Source organism: Oncorhynchus kisutch, linkage group LG24 (genome assembly GCF_002021735.2).
Source record: "Oncorhynchus kisutch isolate 150728-3 linkage group LG24, Okis_V2, whole genome shotgun sequence".
NCBI classification, from domain to species: Eukaryota; Metazoa; Chordata; class Actinopteri; order Salmoniformes; family Salmonidae; genus Oncorhynchus; species Oncorhynchus kisutch.
The window spans coordinates 4,508,408-4,530,162 of record NC_034197.2 but is presented as its reverse complement, the minus strand read 5'-3'; the positions used below and the strand labels follow the sequence as shown (position 1 = coordinate 4,530,162).

Here is a 21,755-nt window from a genome sequence, read left to right as displayed (position 1 = left end):
ATTATTGTATTGACCACAATCATGTGCTGTCAAGTCTCGCACACCCAAATAACTCTCTGCAGCTGCCACCACAACCTACATTTTCTGACACTTCTGATCCATCCCTGCAGTACAATTAATAACCATTGCTATAAATGCTAAAAATCCAATCTTACTGAAACTTATTTCACTTCTTGGCCTATCCCTCTGTACTGGTATATCTCTACTACTCTCACCTTAACCCATCTTCCTCTACTTTCTTCACTGCCTCAGCATATGACAACTTCTGCTCTACTCTTAACCCTGGAAACCTCAACCTGCCTCTTTCTCACAGGACATTTCTGATCCCCAGCTCCATGGGCACCCCATACAATTAACACATTCCACTACTTTCCCCAATACTACACATTCCTTTGTCTCACACCTTGGGCCCTCTCTCCCACACACTGTTGCCACATGCCCATAAGCTTGACACCTGTAACATCTTAATGGATAACTTATATATCCTAACTTCACTTTAAAACTCAAAAGAACAGACAATGACTCGTCCGTTTCCTCCCTCTCACCCCACTGTCTGTGTTGCATCAAACGACGAGCATCACATACACCGGGAATATTTTCCCTCAGCTAGTCAACGTTTATATCTACTGCTACCCCAGTTACCACTCCTTTCATTGGTGCCCTTTTCTTGAGAACGAAACAATTCACTTTCCTTGCACCCATTCGTTTTTACTTCAAGCGCATTCTTCCTCTGCCCAACAGAAACACAAACAATTATCACTAGCCCAACTTCTAGTTACCCTCACCGATTCCACCTGACCCAACACCCCCACAGTGAAACCACAAATGGATCAGCCAAAAGGCAACCTTTTCCACTTCACTCCTACTGTCACATACTCTTCTTCACATCCTGATCCTCAGTGCATACCACGGTCTCCGATAACTTTACCACATCTACCACCTCCGATACTTCACCCTCATTCACTTCCATTTCTCCTCCTGTCTACCATTCTTCTTTGACAAACCATCTCCCTTTTTTCCCACAATTTCTATCCGACTCAAGCTCACCCTCTTCTAAACTCACCCTCTTCGTCCCTCAATCTCTTAGACCTCTTCTCTCTCATTTTTTCCCTCAATTCAGACACAAACGTGACAATTTACAACTTTCTAGCTGATAAAAAACACAGTGTCGTAAAAATTCCCAACTAATTCCGACACTTCCGGTGCTATCATCCAACGTGATTTGCGGTAATTTCAGTAAACCCATGCAGAAGTGTCAACGATAGATTGGTGAGTTGCTTGAAAAGTAATCCACCTCAAAAAGGAATGGAATCCCAACTGCTAGACATAAGCAAAAAATGAGCAACAATTGCACTCAATGGATTTATTGCCACGATGTGAGAAACAAATGCAAAGTGTCGCCTAACTAGCAGCGAAATGCTAGTTTGCAACCGCCATAACTTAGCTAGCTCGCTAGGTACGTTAGCTCACTTAGCTTGTTTTGGTTAGCTTGTTAGCATGCTAACTGGATAGGTTTGACAGCAATCAAGAATTGACATGGACATTTTAGCCAAGGTGCTGTTATTTGGATAGCAACATACAGTAGCTATACAATATTTGAGTACCAGGTTATTAGCATCGCTAGTTAACGTTATCTAGCTAGGTAAAGTTAGCTTACCTACCGTGTGCATTGCTAGCTACTATAGTTGTCAACAGGAAAGACTTCCTACACTAATAACTCAACTTAAGCGGTCATCTCCTGATCTAACGTTGATATTGGTTAGAGAGAATGGAGAACCACCTTTGACGGTCCAGTTTTTTTTGTTATACTGGTAATTAGGTACTATAGCTAACTACTCAAATTGCAAACTTGAGTTATAGTGTCTCTAAAGCATAAAAACAATGTGGCTCCAGCAAAGACTAAAGGGCCTACCAGGTCTGCTGTCAAGCAGCTGGGCTAGAAGAATGCTCATTGGACTGCTGTTTTTCCTAATCTTCTACTGGTACCTTAGCTCAGACGGCGCTTTGAGGTTGTTCAGTGGCTTAGGTCAGTCGGGCGGGCCAGCTGGACAATGCCTCCAGACTGAGATCCACAGGTGGAAGTCACTGGTGGACCGGGGTGAGGGAATCTACACTACTCCCCAGGAGAAAGCAGTCACGCCTTTCGTCTCAGGTAACGGCCATTTCCTGGTGGACATTGACTCCAACAGACTGTGGGTGGCCTCGTCCTCCCAGCCCGGCTCGGCCCCAGTTTACCAGACTGAGTACTCACCCATAGTGGGCATCCACGTCCCGGGGATGCGGGCCAAGGCGAGGGCCACCATGCTCTGGTTCCGCAAAGGGGCTGTCCTGTCCGTCCGATGCGTCCTCCCAGGGGGAGCCGGCAGCTCCGGATCAGCTCGTGACTGCCTCACCATCCGAGAAGAGTTCATCGCCCACCGCAGCCGGCCCAATGTCTTCCTCCAGAGGATCCACATCAACAACCCCTCTGAGCGGGCCGCCACCATGGAGGTGTCCACCGAAATGCCCTCGTTCGGGAGCAAGTTCTCAGCCAGTGTGGAGAAGGTGGAGGACAAGGAGGTCGTGCTGTCATCGGGCCGCGTGGTTCTGCCTGAGAAGAACCAGATAGTGCTGGTGGTGGTGGCCACCAATAAGCTTGGCAGCCGCATCCAGGTGGCTGCCAAGTCAGAGTTTGCCGAGAATGTGTTGTCGGTGGTGTGGATGTCGGAGCCCATCGAGTCGGCCAAGCTGGAGGAGACCTTCACCAGGCTCCGAGACGGAGCCAAGAAAGAACTGGGAGAGCTGCTGAGGGCCAACGTAGAAGATCTGGTCCAGGACCACCAACAGGCCTGGATGGACCTCTTCATCTCTGGTGAGTGAATACAAAGTTGAGGCTGAGATGCCATGCCTTTTGCGTTGCAGTGCAGAATGACGTTGTGGTATTTAGAACTCTCACATGCTTTCTCATAGACTGTGCAGGATGAAACCATTATTGGATGGTATTTGCATGCTACCTGATTATGATGAATGACTAGGCTAATGAAGGATGTAGTTCTAGATCAAATTACTATAGAGCTGGGTGATATAGACAAAATTCCATATCGTGGTAAATCAAAGAAAAAAAGAAAAAAAATGACGATGCGATACTAGTGTTGATCCCATGTTTTATGGACTGAAATAAAAGATCTCATAAAGGTTCCATACGCACAAAAAGCTTATTTCTCTCAAATAAAATCATTTGTGAGCATTTCTCATTTTCCATCCACCTGACAAATGTGGCACATCAAGAAGCTGATTAAACAGCATGATCATTACATGATGCACCTTGTGCTGGGGACAATTAAAGGCGACTCTAAAATGTGCAGTTTTGTCACACAACATAATGCCACTGATGTCTCAAGTTTTGAGGGAGTGTGCTATTGGCATGCTGACTGCAGGAATGTCCACCCGAGCTGTTGCCTCCAGCGTCATTTTAGAGAATTTGTCCAACCGGCCTCACAACCACAGACCACGTGTATGGCGGCATGTGGGCGAGCGGTTAGCTTATGTCAACGTTGTGAACAGAGTACCCCTATGGTGGGGTTATGGTATGGGCAGGCATGAGCTACGGACAATGAACAGAATTGCATTTTATCGATGGCAATTTGAATGCACAGAGATATCATGACGAGATCCTGAGGCCCATTGTTGTACCATTCATCTGCCGCCATCAACTCACGTTTCAGCATGATAATGCACGGCCCCCCAATACAATTAATTCCATTCCCCACCCCCAAGAACCCCCCAATGCACCAACAACCAAGATAATGAACTAAAGAGAAAAAAGGAAAAGACAGAAGAAAACAGCAAACAACAATGCCAAAAAAAATCAGCAAAATAATCCATTTTAAACAAAAGACATCAAGGACAACTGAAATAATAAGAGCAATGCCAACTGTATATGTTTGTGTGCATGTCTGGCACTATTACATGGATGTGTGTGTTCTTGTATGTGTTTATTTGAATGAGAGTGTGTGTATAATCATGTGTACAAACACTTGCACGGCATCAGTTAATTGTAAAAACACTGCCACTTAGTGTCATTCAAATGTACCTTGTTTTATTTAGCCTTTTTTTCCCTTTATCTTTTGACCATCATTCTCTCTCTCACACAGCACCTCCACTCTCACTTGTCTCCAATTCCACATACCAACCCTCAGCCCATCCCATCTATCTGCTGGTCATCCACTTCGGTTTTCTATGTAACACATATCTTTCAACTATGCTATGATGTTTAACGTACAATTTCAATCTATCTAATCGAATAGAATCTACAGATTGCGAGTTGAAGATAAATACTTTTAAGAGTATTAGTAATTGACTGACCCGGTCTCTCCAGATCTCCTAACAGTACTATTTCTAGGGTCAATTTTAAATCAATGCTATGCATTTTCAGCCATTCCTGAACCTGAGACCAGAAACAGGCTACCTGAGGGCAATACCTAAATAAATGCTTGATTCTGTATCCTCACAACAAAATCTGCAGAGCTTTGATGATTTTATGCCCCAAATATTCAACATTTTGTTGGTGGCAAGAATTCTATATAATAATTTTAGCTGAAAAGCACGAAGTCTTTAAATCTTGCGTTGTTTCATATATCAAATCATACCATGGAATCGGTACATCAAAAATATCTTCCCAACTATTTTGCAATCTGTATGGCACAGTTGTCAACATCCTGGTCCTCAAATGAAACTTTCCTATTTATGTTATTTTTATTCTTCCGCCAGTTTTGATTCTTTATATTGGGCTGACAGACCAGTTCCCCACCTCCCCCCCTTGCCACCCGCCTCCTCCATTTTTGGGGCAATGTTGTAATCAATTGGTTGTACTCTTGGATTGAGCAGACCTTCCCGTACAATTCTGATAACTCCATGAAGGACATAAACTATATTGTAAATTGTAATGGTAAAGTTAAGAACAAAATACCCTTTTCAAACATCTTTCCCATAAATACAGGTATTTTATCAACCAGCACTTTTGAGTTCAGCCATAATATTTGTGGTAATATTTGTTCTATCTTTTCAGGGGGATGAAATTGAAATTGTAGCCAGCTCTGCAATGTGTGTTTGAAAAAGACAGAAAATCTCACATTTTCTAAATGTCCATTGCTTGTGTTTCTTGGCCCAAGCAAGTCTCCTCTTCTTATTGGTGTCCTTTAGTAGCAGTTTCTTTGCAGCAATTTGACCATGAAGGCCTTGATTCATACAGTCTCCTCTGAATAGTTTATGTTGAGATGTGTCTGTTACTTGAACTCTGTGAAGAATTAATTTGGCTGCAATTGCTGAGGCTGGTTAAATCTAATGAACTTATCCTCTGCAGCAGAGGTAACTCTGGGTCTTCCATTCCTGTGGCGGTCCTCATGAGAGCCAGTTTCATCATAGTCCTTGATGGTTTTTGTGACTGCAAAAACCATATTGACTGACCTTTATGTCTTAAAGTAATGATGGACTGTCGTTTCTCTTTGCTTATTTGAGCTGTTCTTGGACGTGGTCTTTTGCCAAATAGGGCTATCTTCTGTACCTTATCACTACCCCACTACCTTGTCACAACACAACTGATTGGCTCAAATGCATTATGAAGGAAAGAAATTCCACAAATGAACTTTTAACATGGCACGACTATTAAATGAAATGCATTCCATGTGACTACCTCATGAAGCTGGTTGAGAGAATGCCCAGAGTGTGCAAAGGGTGGCTATTTGAAGAATATAAAATGTATTTTGATTTGTTTAAAAAAAAATTGGTTACTACATGATTCCATGTGCATTATTTCATAGTTTTGATGTCTTCACTAATTATTCTACAATGTAGAAAAACCCTTGAATGAGTAGGTGTTCTAAAACTTTTGACCGGTAGTGTACATTCCTTATACATGTAAATGTATTAATGAGTTTGAGTATGGTGACATGAATAAGTACATTTCAAGCTAGAATCTAACAGCAAAATAAAAGTAAGCTACCGGAGATAACTCTCATCTGGCTATACCTGCTGAATGGGGCTTACAATAGATTTAGATTCACCACCAGCAATAGCTTTGGTAGTTTTGCTTGAAATAATATATGTTCATTTTTAGATGTACATGTTAAAGTTTAAAATGTCATAGCAAGGACAAAAGTCACTTTTGCAAGGTGCACTGCTTGGCCGTTGAGAAGATCAATCTGTAAAAACTTCCAAACGTTCAAAACCATTCGATTTTGAGATGGGGTGGTGAAATCCAAAGTTGTGCTATATATTCATTGCCTATGTCATAGCTAATTTGTAAACAAATATTGATACATTACTAGCTAACACTTAATCTGCAAAATTGCAAGTTAATTAGTAGGTGATGGGGATTTCAGAACCAAAGTGCGGGGACAAAAACCATAGGCTACAATCTGATAGTGTTAGTGGGATGGTAGATGCCTTGTCTCCCTTAAGGGGCCTACATAGTACATACATTATTTATACCCACGCACAAACACGTACACACGTCAGCACAGAGAGGCCATGAGCTCCATCAGCAGATTAGAATTTATAATGGAACATTAATGTGTTTATACAACAAATGGTAGTGCATCGAACCGAATTGCACCGATTAGTTCGCTAATCAAACGGAATCGTTTAAACTAAAACATATTGTTCCTGTGTCTGAACGGGGCCCATTTATCTAGATGATTCGTATCGAATCCACATCCCGAATATATCAGGAAGTCTAGGCTGATGTCCTACAAAAACTTTCCAGCGCTAGGCCTAGGCTACTTGGCTCTGCTCATCGGGCGCATCAAATAACATTTTATTGGTGTCCTAAACAGTACATACATATGAGATGAGTAATGCCAGATATGTAAACATTATTAAGTGAATGAGATGCCATAGAATAGTATAGAAAACAGTATATACATATGAGATGAGTAATGCCAGATATGTAAACATTGTTAGTGACTAGTGTTCCATTCCTGTGCTCGTGATGGCTGTTTAACAGTCTGATGGCCTTGAGATAGAAGCTGTTTTTCAGTCTCACGGTCCCAGTTTTGATGCACCTGTACTGACCTCGCCTTCTGGATGATAGCGGGGTGAACAGGCAGTGGCTCGGGTGGTTGATTGCCTTGATGATCTTTTTGGCCTTCCTGTGACATCGGGTGCTGTAGGTGTCCTGGAGGGCGGATAGTTTGCCCCCGGTAATGTGTTGAGAAGACGGCACCACCCTCTGGAGAGCCTTGCGGTTGCAAGCGGAGCAGCTGACGTTGCAGGTGGTGATACAGCCCGACAGGATGCTTTCAATTGTGAATCTGTAAAAGTTTTAGTGTTTTAGGTGACAAGCCAAATTTCTTTAGCCTCCTGAGGTTGAAGAGGCTCTGTTGCGCCTTCTTCACCACATTGTCTGTGTGGGTGGTCTTCTTTGTTTTGTAGACATTAAGTGAGATGTTTTCCAGGCACCACACTCCCAGAGCCCGCACCTCCTCCCTGTAGGCTGTCTAGTCATCGTTGACAATAAAGCCTACTACTGTTGTGTCTGCAAACTTGATGATTGAGTTGGAGGCGTGCTTGGCCACGCCACCATGGGTGAACAGGGAGTACAGGAGGGGACTGAGCTCGCACCCTTGTGGGGCCCCAGTGTTGAGGATCAGCAGAGTGTAGGTGATGTTTCCTACCTTCACCATCAGGAAGTCTAGGACCCAGTTGCACAGGGCGGGGTTCAGACCCAGGTCCTTGAGCTTAATGATGAGCTTGGAGGGTAGTGTGGTGTTGAATGCTGAGCTGTAGTCAATAAACAGCATTCTTACATAGGTATTCCTGTTCTCCAAATGGGATAGGGCAATGTGCAGAGTGATGGCGATTGCATCGTCTATGGATCTATTGGGGCAGTACACAAATTGAGGTGGGTCTAGGGTGGCAGGTAAGGTGGAGGTGATATGGTCCTTGACTAGTCTCTCAAAGCACTTCATGATGACAGAGGTGAGTGCTACAGGGCGATAGTCATTAAGTTCAGTTACCTTTGCATTCTTGGGTACTGGAACAATGGTGGCCATCTTGAAGCATGTGGTGACAGCAGACAGAGATAGTAAGCAAACTGCTTTGGTAATAAAAAGGCTATCTCTGTTAGCTTTTGCAGAGGCACCAGCAATTCTTCCTAGGGTCCACAAAAAAAGAAAACACCAAACATGACCATTAATTAAACACTGATAGACAAGGACAGCCACACATTTGAAATACAACGATATACAAAATACAAATAATACAACCAAAAATAATACAACTACAACAATTGTGTGTGTTTGTTTCTGTGTGTGTATCCCCTTCACAGTCCCCGCAGTTCCGTGAGATGTTCTGGAGCGCCGGTACTTTTCAGTTGTTCATCCCAGCTCTACTATGTTGACATATTCTGTTCCCACATCTGCTGTGTGTGTATCTGTCCTGCAGGGGTGGAGATGCGTAAGATCACTGACGCACACACGCCATCCAGCGCCACAGTCAACACCACGCTCTACTACGTCCTCTCGGCCTCGCCGGCTCCCCTGCTGGACCGCCGTCTTGGCACTGAGGAGCGCGCCCGTCTGGAGTCCAGCCTCAACTACGCCGACCACTGCTTCAGCGGGCATGCCACAATGCACGCTGAGAACCTGTGGCCGGAGCGGGTCAGCAGCGTGGCCCAAGTCCTGCAGCTGGTCAACCTGTGGACCCTCACCCTGCAGAAGAGGGGCTGCAAGGTGCTGGTGGCGGCGGGCGCCCACGGCGTTATGCAGGGTGCCGTGCTCAGCTTCGGAGGCCTCTCATTCAACGAAAACCACCTTCAGTTCCAGGCAGACCCGGACGTGCTGCACAACAGCTACGCGCTGCGTGGAATCCACTACAACCAGGACCTGATCAACCTAGCTGTGCTGCTGGACTCCGAGGGCAAACCCTTTCTGCACGTGTCAGTCAAGCCCCAGGAGAAGCCCGTGGCACTGTACGCCTGCGAGGCGGGCTGCCTCAACGAGCCGGTGGAGCTGACGTCGTCGCTGGTGGAGGCCAAGGGCCACGTGTTCCCTGTGATGGTGACGCAGCCCATCACTCCGCTGCTCTACATCTCCACGGACCTTCGCCACCTGCAGGACCTGCGGCACACGCTGCACCTCAAGGCCATCCTGGCACACGAGGAGCACATGGCCAAGCAGTACCCGGGCCTGCCCTTCCTCTTCTGGTTCAGCGTGGCTTCACTCATCACCCTCTTCCACCTCTTTCTCTTCAAGCTAATCTACAATGAGTACTGGGGCCCCGGCGCCAAGCCCCTCTTCAGGAGCAAGGTATAAAAACACAAACACAACTACTTTGAACTGATGAACAAAAAGCTGTCCACAGCAAACTGATTTGAACTGATTAACAACTAAACTGTCAGTTGTCCTCTTCTCGATTAGTTTTTTCTGTGTGGTGGCGAGAATTCCCTTTTTCTTCAATGCTTTTTCGGGTGTCTATCTGTCTGTCTTAGCAGAGATAGAGTTTGGATGTGTGTGTGGGATTTTGTCTTTGGAGTGGATTTGCATAATTGCTGCGCACCCCCTCGCCCATTTTCCTGCTCCCCTCTGTACAAACCAGAAATTATTTGGTGTGTTGTCGTTTTCTATGGATGAAAGCAATCTTTTTGAGAAGTCATTTGACGACAAATTATCTAATTGGAAAGTAATGCACAATATTTAGTGGGGTCCGAAATGATTGACACCCTTGTTAAAGATAACCCCCGTTAAAGCAATAATCACTGTATAAATTAAACGACTCCCATTACGGAGCTCAACAAAATTGGGAGGTTGTATTATTTTTATATTAATACAGTTGCTCTGAGATTTTGTTTCACAAGTCATACTTTTGTTTCTCTCAAAATGAGTCCAAAATTATTGACTTCCCTAAAGATTCTTATAAATAAAGTAGTCAAAAGTTTAGAATTTGGTCCCATATTCCGAGCACACAATGACTACATCAAGCTTGTGAATCTACAAACTTGTTGGATGCATTTGAAGTTAGTTTTTTTGATTGTGTTGCAGATTATTTTGTGCCCAATAGAATATGAATGGTAAATAATGTATTGTGTCATTTTGGAGTCACTATTATAAATAAGAATATAATGTTTCTGAACACTTCTACATTAATGTGGATGATTATGGATAATCCTGATTGAATAGTGAAGTTACAGAGGGTCAAAGATCATACCCCCAAGACATGCTAACCTCTCACCAATAACTGGAGGTTTGCATGTTTGGGGCATGATCTTTAACCCTCTAACTTTCTCAGTCAACATTATTCACGATTCATTCAGGAGTATCCGTAATCATGGTAGCATCCACATTAATGTAGATGTGTTTAGAAACATATTCTTATTTACAATAAAAGTGACTCCAAAATGACACTACATAATTTATGATTCATTTCTGTTGAAAACAATCTGAAACACAACCAAAACGAACTGCAAATGCATCCAACAAGTTTGTAGAGTCACAAGCTTGATGTAATCATTGCGTGCTAGGAATATGGGACCAAATACTAAACTTTTGACTACTTATTTATTATTTGGGGCGGCAGGGTAGCCTAGTGGTTAGAGCTTTGGACTAGTAAACGAAAGGTTTCATGTTCAAATCCCCGAGCTGACAAGGTACAAATCTGTCGTTCTGCCACAGAACAGGCAGTTAACCCACTGTTCCTAGGCCGTCATTGAAAATTAGAATTTGTTCTTAACTGACTTGTTCTTAACTGACTTATTTTTAAAAAATATTAAAAAATTCTATGAATAATTAGGGGTGTCATTTTGACCCCTACCTCTTTGAAACGAAAAAAAATGGTACTTGTAAAACATTTGCTCAGAGTAAGAGAAGTTGTATTCGTATAATATAATCCCCCCCCCAATATAACTCAGTATTTGAATTATTTATTTTATACAGTCATTATTGCTCATCTTTATCAAGGATGTCAACAATTTCGGACCCCACTATATTTTGCAATGACTGGCCTTTTAATTTAAGCCTATATATGAGATATGTACATTTGATTAGAAAACGTCTGTCATTGATCGCAGCAGTATAAGGAGTCCTCATTTAAGATGGCGGACCACAAAATCCCAGTTCTATTACTGAACATTTAACTATCTGCACTAGCGTTGTCATAATACTAGTATCGTGTTAAGGAAAAAACAAAACATGAAGCGGACTTCATTTCTCCCGAACAACTGTCCTAATGTTGAAAAAACACAAAATAAGTAGGTTTTTCAAGGACCATAGTTTAATCTTTTTCATGTTTTTTTTTGTTGCCATGGATCTGGTATCGCGATACTGGTGTTGTGACAACCCTAACATGCACTAATGCATCGATAATATAGTCTTACTTGTTTCCTGACGCAAGTTGTTTTAGTCCATCGATTTCAGAAACAGTGCAAGCAACCTCCTTTTGTTGTACTTTATCAGAGAGGATGAGGCGAAGTGAGTGTGTTAACTCCACCCAAAATCTGTCCACTTCAAGCAGATCATTATTTATTAATCAAGTGGAGTTTTTGTATGAGGGCTAATCAGTGTCGAATTTAGTCTAGTTAAAATTCATGTGTGAATTTATTTGATCTAATAAGGTTTCGTAATGCTTAGGTTGTTACAAGTGTACTGATATCAATGTGATACACGTGACTTTGAGAAAATACACTTTATATCAGAGTTGTCCCGGTCGAAATTCGAGGCTAGCATAGAATCTCACTCTCCATTGAATAAAAGCAGTTGACGTCAACACGTTAAATCGAAATCAAATTTTATCGGTCACATACACATATTTAGCCGGTGTTATTGCGGGTGTAAAAAAAAAAAAAAGAAGATGTATCCACCAATCCAAAGACTGGAATAGGCGGGAGCTTGACAGCCTGCCGTTCCGCTCTGTGGACAATGAATCCCATTGTTAGTGGAGACACAAGCATCTCGTCATTTTATCCATTATCTTTGACCTTAACCATATTTCCAAATGTAGGCTGTAGCTTTTCCTGTCCGTGTGGATGCAAACCAGGTTTCCCCCCAACCTTAAGCCTCTGGCATAGCTAATGATGTGTCTTGTCCCCCTTTGTTCAATCCCTTTACTGGTGCCTTCAAGTCTTCTCTCAATCAACAAGTGTACGAATGTGGGTTTTGAATATTTTCAGTTCTGTTCGCTTCAGTACTATCCTAATTTCGACCACCTCGATTTGACACGCGGCATAATAATTTCAGCAAGAAATGACTGAGCCCAGATCGACCCAAGGTTGAGCTTCTTGTGGTCCGCCATCTTAAATGAGGACTCCTAATACTGGTGCGTTCAATGACACACAATCAATCGTTCTAATCAAATGTACATGTCTCATTTTAGACTACAGGCCTAAAACGCCAGATTTTGTAAAATATAGTGGGGTCTGACATTCTAGACTGACAAAATATGCCCATCGGGCATTTAGCCAAAGAGAGACCAAAACTGGAAAACGCTAACGGGGTTAAACGAGGTGGTTCTAATCCGGGAATTTTCCAAAAGCTTCTTGATACTCATCTACAGTGCCTTGCGAAAGTATCCGGCCACCTTGAACTTTGCGACCTTTTGCCACATTTCAGGCTTCAAACATAAAGATATAAAACTTTATGTTTTTGTGAAGAATCAACAACAAGTGGGACACAATCATGAAGTGGAACGACATTTATTGGATATTTCAAACTTTTTTAACAAATCAAAAACTGAACAATTGGCAGGGCAAAATTATTCAGCCCCTTTACTTTCAGTGCAGCAAACTCTCTCCAGAAGTTCAGTGAGGATGATCCAATGTTGACCTAAATAACTAATGATGATAAATACAATCCACCTGTGTGTAATCAAGTCTCCGTATAAATGCACCTGCACTGTGATCCGTTAAAAGCGCAGAGAGCATCATGAAGAACAAGGAACACACCAGGCAGGTCCGAGATACTGTTGTGAAGAAGTTTAAAGCCGGATTTGGATACAAAAATATTTCCCAAGCTTTAAACATCCCAAGGAGCACTGTGCAAGCGATAATATTGAAATGGAAGGAGTATCAGACCACTGCAAATCTACCAAGACCTGGCCGTCCCTCTAAACTTTCAGCTCATACAAGGAGAAGACTGATCAGAGATGCAGCCAAGAGGCCCATGATCACTCTGGATGAACTGCAGAGATCTACAGCTGAGGTGGGAGACTCTGTCCATAGGACAACAAGCAGTCGTATATTGCACAAATCTGGCCTTTATGGAAGAGTGGCAAGAAGAAAGCCATTTCTTAAAGATATCCATAAAAAGTGTCATTTAAAGTTTGCCACAAGCCACCTGGGAGACACACCAAACATGTGGAAGAAGGTGCTCTGGTCAGATGAAACCAAAATTGAACTTTTTGGCAACAATGCAAAACTTTATGTTTGGCGTAAAAGCAGCACAGCTCATCACCCTGAACACCCCATCCCCACTGTCAAACATGGTGGTGGCAGCATCATGGTTTGGGCCTGCTTTTCTTCAGCAGGGACAGGGAAGATGGTTAAAATTGATGGGAAGATGGATGGAGCCAAATACAGGACCATTCTGGAAGAAAACCTGATGGAGTCTGCAAAAGACCTGAGACTGGGACGGAGATTTGTCTTCCAACAAGACAATGATCCAAAACAAAGCAAAATCTACAATGGAATGGTTCAAAAATAAACATATCCAGGTGTTAGAATGGCAAAGTCAAAGTCCAGACCTGAATCCAATCGAGAATCTGTGGAAAGAACTGAAAACTGCTGTTCACAAATGCTCTCCATCCAACCTCACTGAGCTCGAGCTGTTTTGCAAGGAGGAATGGGAAAAAATTTCAGTCTCTCGGTGTGCAAAACTGAGACATACCCCAAGCGACTTACAGCTGTAATCGCAGCAAAAGTTGGCGCTACAAAGTATTAACTTAAGGGGGCTGAATAATTTTGCACGCCCAATTTTTCAGTTTTTGATTTGTTAAAAAAGTTTGAAATATCCACTTCATGATTGTGTCCCACTTGTTGTTGATTCTTCACAAAAAAATACAGTTTTATATCTTTATGTTTGAAGCCTGAAATGTGGCAAAAGGTCGCAAAGTTCAAGGGGGCCGAATACTTTCGCAAGGCACTGTATCTACAGTATTTGTTGCAAAATTAGATGTGTGTTTGAAATCATGGGCACTACTTAGGATGGACATTTCTACTGTAAGTGGTTGTGCTTTGATTAACTATGACTGAGCGCCGCCAACTAATCCCTTTTCGCCGCGTGGCATCGTTTTGGTTTGTGTGTATTTTTGTATTTTTTGGATGGTGTTTTCTTTTGATTCACTGATTAAATTAAGGAATTAAATTGGTCTCTCTTTGATAACCAATCTAACAATAAGCTTGCTGTTTACTCATACCTATGTGTGTATAGGCACTCATCCTATCCCCAACCGACTTCTAGCTCCTAGGCACTTGTAGAGATTTCGATGACCGTTCCAGTAGCTCCACAATGTCTTCTGATAGGCCAGGTGGAATTTCTGCCATATTTCTTACACCTTTCCAATCTTCTTAGATCACATTTGCCCTGGGATTAGAAGCTCAAGCTTGGGTCGATTTTGGGATTGGGGTAAATCAAATCAAATTTATTTATATAGCCCTTCGTACATCAGCTGATATCTCAAAGTGCTGTACAGATACCCAGCCTAAAACCCCAAACAGCAAGCAATGCAGGTGTAGAAGCACGGTGGCTAGGAAAAACTCCCTAGAAAGGCCAAAACCTAGGAAGAAACCTAGAGAGGAACCAGGCTATGTGGGGTGGCCAGTCCTCTTCTGAATCAGAATTCAATCACTTTTTGACAGCATCCTTTTTGATTTAAACAACACTTTGCATATATGTTTGCCCATGGCAGTGCTGGCGTTATGGGCATTATACCTCCTCAACCGTCCAAATTCAACATTGAAATATTGATCATTTATCTGACCGAGACGCGCTCAGACAGAAAGACGCATCGATCTGTTTCACTCGCTTGGATGCTTTCTCCAGTGATGTAGTTTCAGCAGAGAGAGAGGCAAAGCGAGATGGCTCACTCTTGACAAAATCTGTCCAATGCGTTTCTATGGGAATAATATGCAGACCTAAGCTTGTCGCCTGCTTTCCCAACTTTGGGACAAAGACTCCCATTGTTAGGGTGGAGAGATGAGCATCTCATCATTATATACAGATCTCTGATTTCAGCCTCTTGCAAATTTGAAATGAAAGTTGGCGGGTGCATAGGGCACTGTTAGGATGCTGGATTCCCTAAAGTAAAGTGATGTTTTGCCAAAATTATGTATTTTTTTATTTTATTTTAAATACTTCACCAAGGAGCTTGACTTAGCCATCCATTTGGGTAGGGTGCGTGGCAATAGGTCTAGTTGATTGAGTTGCGGCTGTCGGTGAAAAGCGTCTAAAATATGTGTGAAGATAATGTGTCTTCACACATATATCATTTAATTTAAAATGTTGCATCATGAAGAAGGGGAGAGGGGTGTGGCGAAGATATGGTGCGTCTCCAGAATGCATGCATCAGTAGGAAAGTGCCCATTTAGCCGCCAATGGATCACAGTGTCCATATGGTAGAGGTTAGTCCTCTAGCCATAGTTGAGTTTGAACTTTTTAGATTTTTATCATTTTATGATTAAGGGAGGGGAGAGAGGGTTGTTGTTAACATTGTTCCTGTGTAATGCCTGAGTGTGCATCACACGTGTGCACACCTACTCGAGACAAAGGTATAAGGAAATTAAACTGTTCCATGAAATGTGCACATATTAATTACTGGCATGTAGATTGGTAGAAATTGTAGGATAAATTGTAAGCTTCCTCAAACTTGAAACTCCTGAGCTGCGTATGGTCTTTACTATTACACCTATTTAGAACATGTGTGCAAGCGCATGCACACACAGAAGGTCCTGGGAAAAAGTGGGGAGCCTATGGAAATCAAATGCCCGTCCAACTGATTCATTCTGGCCCATGGAAAAATGGTCAGAAAGTGACTTTTTGGACCTGAATGCCAAAACATTCAGGAGATTGAGGTGCTCAAAGTTGACCCATTTTGTATACCCTACCATATCATGAGACACCATGTCTTCATCACTGGATAATATAAACAGTTCAGTTTGATATCATTTAAAACCTTACAAACAGGGTTTTCAAACTTATCATTTCATGAAAATCATGTTTTTAATAAAAATATATATTTTATTTACATTTAACGTAAATTATCTGAAAAAGCATAAACACACATTTCTCATTCGGATAGATTGTAGCTTAGACCCGACTTACATCATCTGGGGTTTTTGTGTTGTGCCCGCCATCTGTTGAGACACAACATGCTCTTGAATACAGGGTGGGTGTCATTTCAATCATAGAAATCAAATTTATAGAATGGACCTATCCCTTCAGACCACTGCGATTTAGCTGGTACACCATTGAAATGTAAATGTACATTTGAACTTCTAATTACTACCACAAAGATGTCTGCTAGTCTACCCACCATCGAACGTCAACTTAAATGGTCATATCTATTCTATCATCTATATTTCTATGATTTCAATTGGTTTTCTATGGAGGGTTGACTGTATAATTTAAAACGAATATTCCTATTCAAGTCAACATTCTCTGATGTATAGACCTCCAACCATCTTTGGGGTGCCATTTAAAAGTTGGTATTTTAATTATATTTCCATTTTAGTACATTTATCAGCCCAAGCATGACACCCACCATGTATTCAAGAGCATGTTGTGTCTCAACCGATGGCGGAAACAACACAAAGACCTCAGATGTCAAATGGGCTCTAAGCTACAACCTATGCAAATAGGACAAAAATCTGAGTTTGCACGTTATTGGATAATTGACTTTTAAGGTTGTTATTTTTTAAATTATTTTTCTTAAATAAATGATAACAGTTTGACCACCTATTTCTACGTTTTTAAATTACATACATCTCAACCATTTATCTTTTCCAGTGATAATGACATGGATGTCTTATGGTATGTGAAATCAGTCAACTTTGAGCCCCTTTATCTCTTGAATGTTTTGGCATTCATGTCCGAAAGGTCACTCTCTGATCACTTCTACAATGGGCCAATATGTATGGAAGGTTTTGTTCAAATCAAAAGGGGTGCTATCAAAAAGTGATTTAATTCAAATGGATTTGTCTTGCATTTCCTGTTTGCTCTTCCTGTTTATAACCCTCCCCTTTAAACTCACCAGGTGACGAAGCCAAGTGAGGAAATGGAAGCTTAGGAAGCAGCCATGACATCACAGGTGCAGAGTAGCAGCCAGCGAATTACATTGCCATAAAGTATGTTACTGTTCATGTCATCTGATTGGGGTCATTATTTGATAATGATATTTGTGTTGAGATGGTCAATGTGTTGATTTGACTTTCGACATGTTGGAGCTGAATTCAGAGAAAAAAGCTCACATTGCCTGATGAGGTCTTTCATTGGCAAGGCAAGTGAAAGTCTGTCATTCTTTACAGTGCTTCCGTTCATTTTGGCAGGGCGACCTGTCGGTTTGAATGAATACCATCATCATTCACATTATTGGTCCTGTTGGTAAATGTTAATATCCATCCTTGCTTTCTTACATGGAAGTCTAATATGGTCTAAAATGATTGCATTGGTAAAGGGTTCCACTATCTAGCTTTCACCAGTGTTGTTGTTACAGGGGATGGATTTTCTAATAATTTAAAAAGGTCCATTTCCTATACCCCTGTCTATTTTCTGCCAAGCTTAATATAGTCAAAATTAAGTATAAAAAAAATCTGAGGATCAGCTTGTGCCGAGCAAGTGTCAATTTAGTCTAAAGACCCATTGATATCAAACTGATGCTAAATTAGCAGGTCCGTCCGGCAGTGTGCATTGATTGGGTCTTAATTTCCTAGTGGAAAAAGTGAGTCATCTTGGTGAATTGCTCTGAGTCTGCCACTCAATGCACTTCTTCAAGACCTCTGCTTCTGAACACCAAACATTGCTAAGGTGACCAAAATATATTAACTTCCTGATCTTTTCCTGTCCCTTTACGGGAGATGTAGTAGTCATAGAAGTAAAATCCTAGAATAGGGATATAATTTATATGGTTCTAGTCACTGCTTTGTGCTGTTTCTACCATATAGAATTCTGGAATATGTGAGTTTCCCTTCCCTGTTTTTCATGACATCTCATGACTGAAATGATTGGCACCCTTCATAAAGATGGTATATTGTGTTTGCATTTTTTGTTGTTGAAATTATATTTTATACTAATACAATCTCTGAATTTTTTGTTTTTTTAATAAGTAATACAAAATATATAAAAGATGGGTCAATTTTTGGCACCCGTTTTCAATACTCCGTTACCCTCCCCTTGTGAGGATAACAGCACTGAGCCTTTTTAGGTACTGGGTTATTTTCTGCTTATCACATCCTCCTTTCAATACCAAACCCACCACTGGTGTGTGTGGCCAAAGAGCTCTATTTGCATGTCATCTGAACATAGCACTGGTTCCAATCCAAGTCAGTGCCAATGCCGTTTAACAAACTCCAGACATTTATTGAATGACATGAAAATAGAGCTCTTTGGTCACGCACACCAGTGGTGGGTTTGGTGTCAAAAGAAGGCTGTGATGAGCAGAAAAAACCTCATACCTGCTGTAAAATATGGTGGTGGATCTTTTTTTATGGGCCTATTTTGCTTCCACTGGTTAGGGCCTACAGCATCATGAACTTTACCCAGTATCAGGACATTTTAGCCAAAAACCTGGTTTCCTCTGCCAGGAGGCTAAAACTTGACCGCAAGTGGATCTTCCAGCAAAACAATAACCCCAAGCACACATCAAATTACACAAAGAAATCTTTAATTTAACACAAAAATGTTTTATTGCAATGGCCATCGCAGTCTCTGGACCCCATTTGAAAACCTGTGGTATGAATTGAAGAGGGCAGTCCATAAGAGTAGACAAAGGATATCAAGCTCTAGACTCTATTATGCAAATTAATCTACCATGATTGAGTGAATTTATGCGCTTAATGTTGTTTTTAAATTCTCCAAAATTACTAGATAAACTGAGTCTACCAATCTGATTTGTTGTGAAGTGTGAATTGTTTTCTTGTTCTTATGTATTTTTCATCTTTGTTCATATAGAATTTAAGGGCTTTTTTGAATCCGTTATTTTGATTGTAACGAACTACTGAGTGTGCCTTTTTAAAATTAATTTATTCTGATTACACCTACAGTTTGGTTGGATTGTACTTGAATATAATGTGATTTGAGAGAAAATAAAAATGTATGTGTATGTTATTGTAAATTGATTTGGATAAATTACAAATGTATACATAAAGATTTTGAATTATACGTTTGTAAATGTGTTCAATTAAAGTATGTTGTCAGAGAAATTGTTAAACTATTTTGTCAAATCTATGAAGTTCTATTTGTATTCAACAGTGATTGACTTGGGCCGGAGCTGTCTGAAACGCTGTACCTTCTCTTCTAGTTTTGGGGGAATTGCGTACCTGCTCCTCTGATCAGAGCTGAATGAATAGCAATGGAGAGTGGTCATTCATTTCCTCATTCCGCTTTGTTCCGGTGTATTTGCCGCTAGTATGTGAATCTGTGAAAGACCGTATGTTGTTGGAGATTACGCAAATTGATAATGTGCCAGACTGAATGACATGATGCACTGTTCCAAGTTGTCAAATGAGGGTTTGCAAGGTCATGGAAATGAATTAAATAATTGTTTTTAATGTAGTTCATGAAAGCACACTTTTAAATATAAACTACATATCAGCCATTATCGGAATGGCCCTTCAGTGTATGTCTGTCGTGCTGTGTGCCAGTGTGAGTGGTCCGTTGCCCGAGGAGTGGGAGCGCGACGTTTCAACAGCAGGTAGAAAATAATGACTGTGACCTAACTAGATCACCAATTCAAAATGTAATTGTTGCAGTTATCTCGCTACTTAATTATAGCGAACTAGGTATTAATTTAATTGTTGCCTTTCCACCGGCACTGTAGAGCCTAAATAAATATGCACCGTTGGAAAGCTGGGATTCCCCTCTATTAAATACTAATGTAATTGCAACGTTAAAAATATACGAATAGCGTAATTGACAAATAACTTTCTGTGCATAGATCTCCCCCGAAACATTACATATAAAAACATGTCTAGTTAGCTTGATTTGAAGCAGTGGCTTGTATTCATGGATGCCAAGGGAAGCCAGGCATCCTCATTTTTTAATTTTTAGATAAAATAACTTTGCTTTCGTCTCTTTGTTTTCATAATTTCCCTTCAATTCGCAAGAAGCTGAATGTATCTCTCAGGAGAAAGATTCCTGAGCATCGAAACAGAGCCCCCTTTGTCTCTACGTGTAGGCCATCTATCTGATGCTGTATGGTAGCGTTGAAGGCAAGGAAAGCCAGCGAGCATTTTGCCTCACTTGATAAAAAAAATTAAAAGTATAAAAAGATCTGCTTTGATCTTAAACTGGCACACCAAAAAAACGTGTCATGGGAAGCCAGCTTGGATTTTGAACCCATTGAGAGCATAAATAATTGATAGGAAAAACTTGAATTGTTGCATCTCATTGTATATTGTTTTTTTTCTTCTGGTGGCTAAAATTGTCCCTTTCCTAAATTATCCATGGATGGAGATAGAGATTTTGACTTAATTCTCCATACTGACCAATGAGCATAATAACGGAGATTCTGATCCAATGATTAATTCGTACATTGTTGTGCCCCTGGCCTGAGATGATGGAAATTCAATACGTAGCTAGATGTAGAAGGCTAATGTTAACTAGCTAACGTTGCTCATGAATGGAAGTTAGGCTAGCGAGCAAGCATTTTAGCCATGTTGCCAAGGACAACAAAAACTAAAAGCTTGTACTGTATGACAGAGTGATAGACCGTTTCGTCAACATGAAAGAGAGGATGACGGCATTGGCATTGGCATTTCTCTACAAGTAGGGTGAGTCAAACATGTTTTTCTACTTACAGGAACGCGCAAGCGCACACCAGTGGCGACCTGTCATTCAGGGCAGGTGGGACAGAGCCCCACATTTTTGGCAAAAAAATTGTTTTCATGTTATTTTGGTATTAATATTTTGCAAACAATGTACAAAAAAATATATATATTGAGTTAATAAAGCTGCATACAAACATGGTCTCTTTTTTTGTTTTCTTGAGTAAGGCAGCTACAAAATGCAGGTGTTTCAGCCGAGCGTGGTGGTCAACAGAAAATAAGGAACGTTGCTCTGTGATTGGCTCAGTTTTCTGTCACTCATGGGGACTTTACGTCACCGCCAAGTCTAAGGGTAGACCGTGAAAATTCTTGCCTCTGGTGCTGCCATAGAGTTACATTAGAAGTGCCCATCCAAGAAGGCTCAAGGTCATTGGCCACAGATAAAATTACGTCAAATCACGTTATATATACAGTAGCTTTGATTTGACTGATCATACTTTCAAAATCTTAGCTAGTAGTCATCATCATGAATCAAGTCAACAATCTACTGGCAAATCCTTGTTAAACTACCCATCCCGCATGCGGGAGCGTAATCACAGCCTCAAACTAATTAGCATGACGCAGCGGACATAAATCTTCCTAGAAAATTGTCCTATTCATGGAAATCACAAATGAAATATATTGAGACACAGCTTAGCCTTTTGTTAATCACACTGTCATCTCAGATTTTCAAAATATGCTTTACAGCCAATGCTAGACAAGCATTTGTGTAAGTTTATCATGGCATAATGCTATGCTAGGCTCTGCTACTAGC

General features: G+C 41.3%; 1 protein-coding gene across 1 annotated transcript; it reads left to right on the top strand.

Annotated features, from left to right (window-relative positions):
- The first annotated feature begins 1,202 nt into the window (after positions 1 to 1,202).
- On the top strand, positions 1,203 to 21,138 carry kiaa2013 (KIAA2013 ortholog). The gene is made up of 3 exons (XM_020458714.2): positions 1,203 to 2,851; positions 8,422 to 9,284; positions 17,215 to 21,138. The coding sequence occupies exons 1-3, from the start codon at positions 1,882 to 1,884 to the stop codon at positions 17,245 to 17,247; spliced, it is 1,866 nt and encodes a 621-aa protein (XP_020314303.1). The 5' UTR covers positions 1,203 to 1,881; the 3' UTR covers positions 17,248 to 21,138.
- Positions 21,139 to 21,755: the final 617 nt, after the last annotated feature.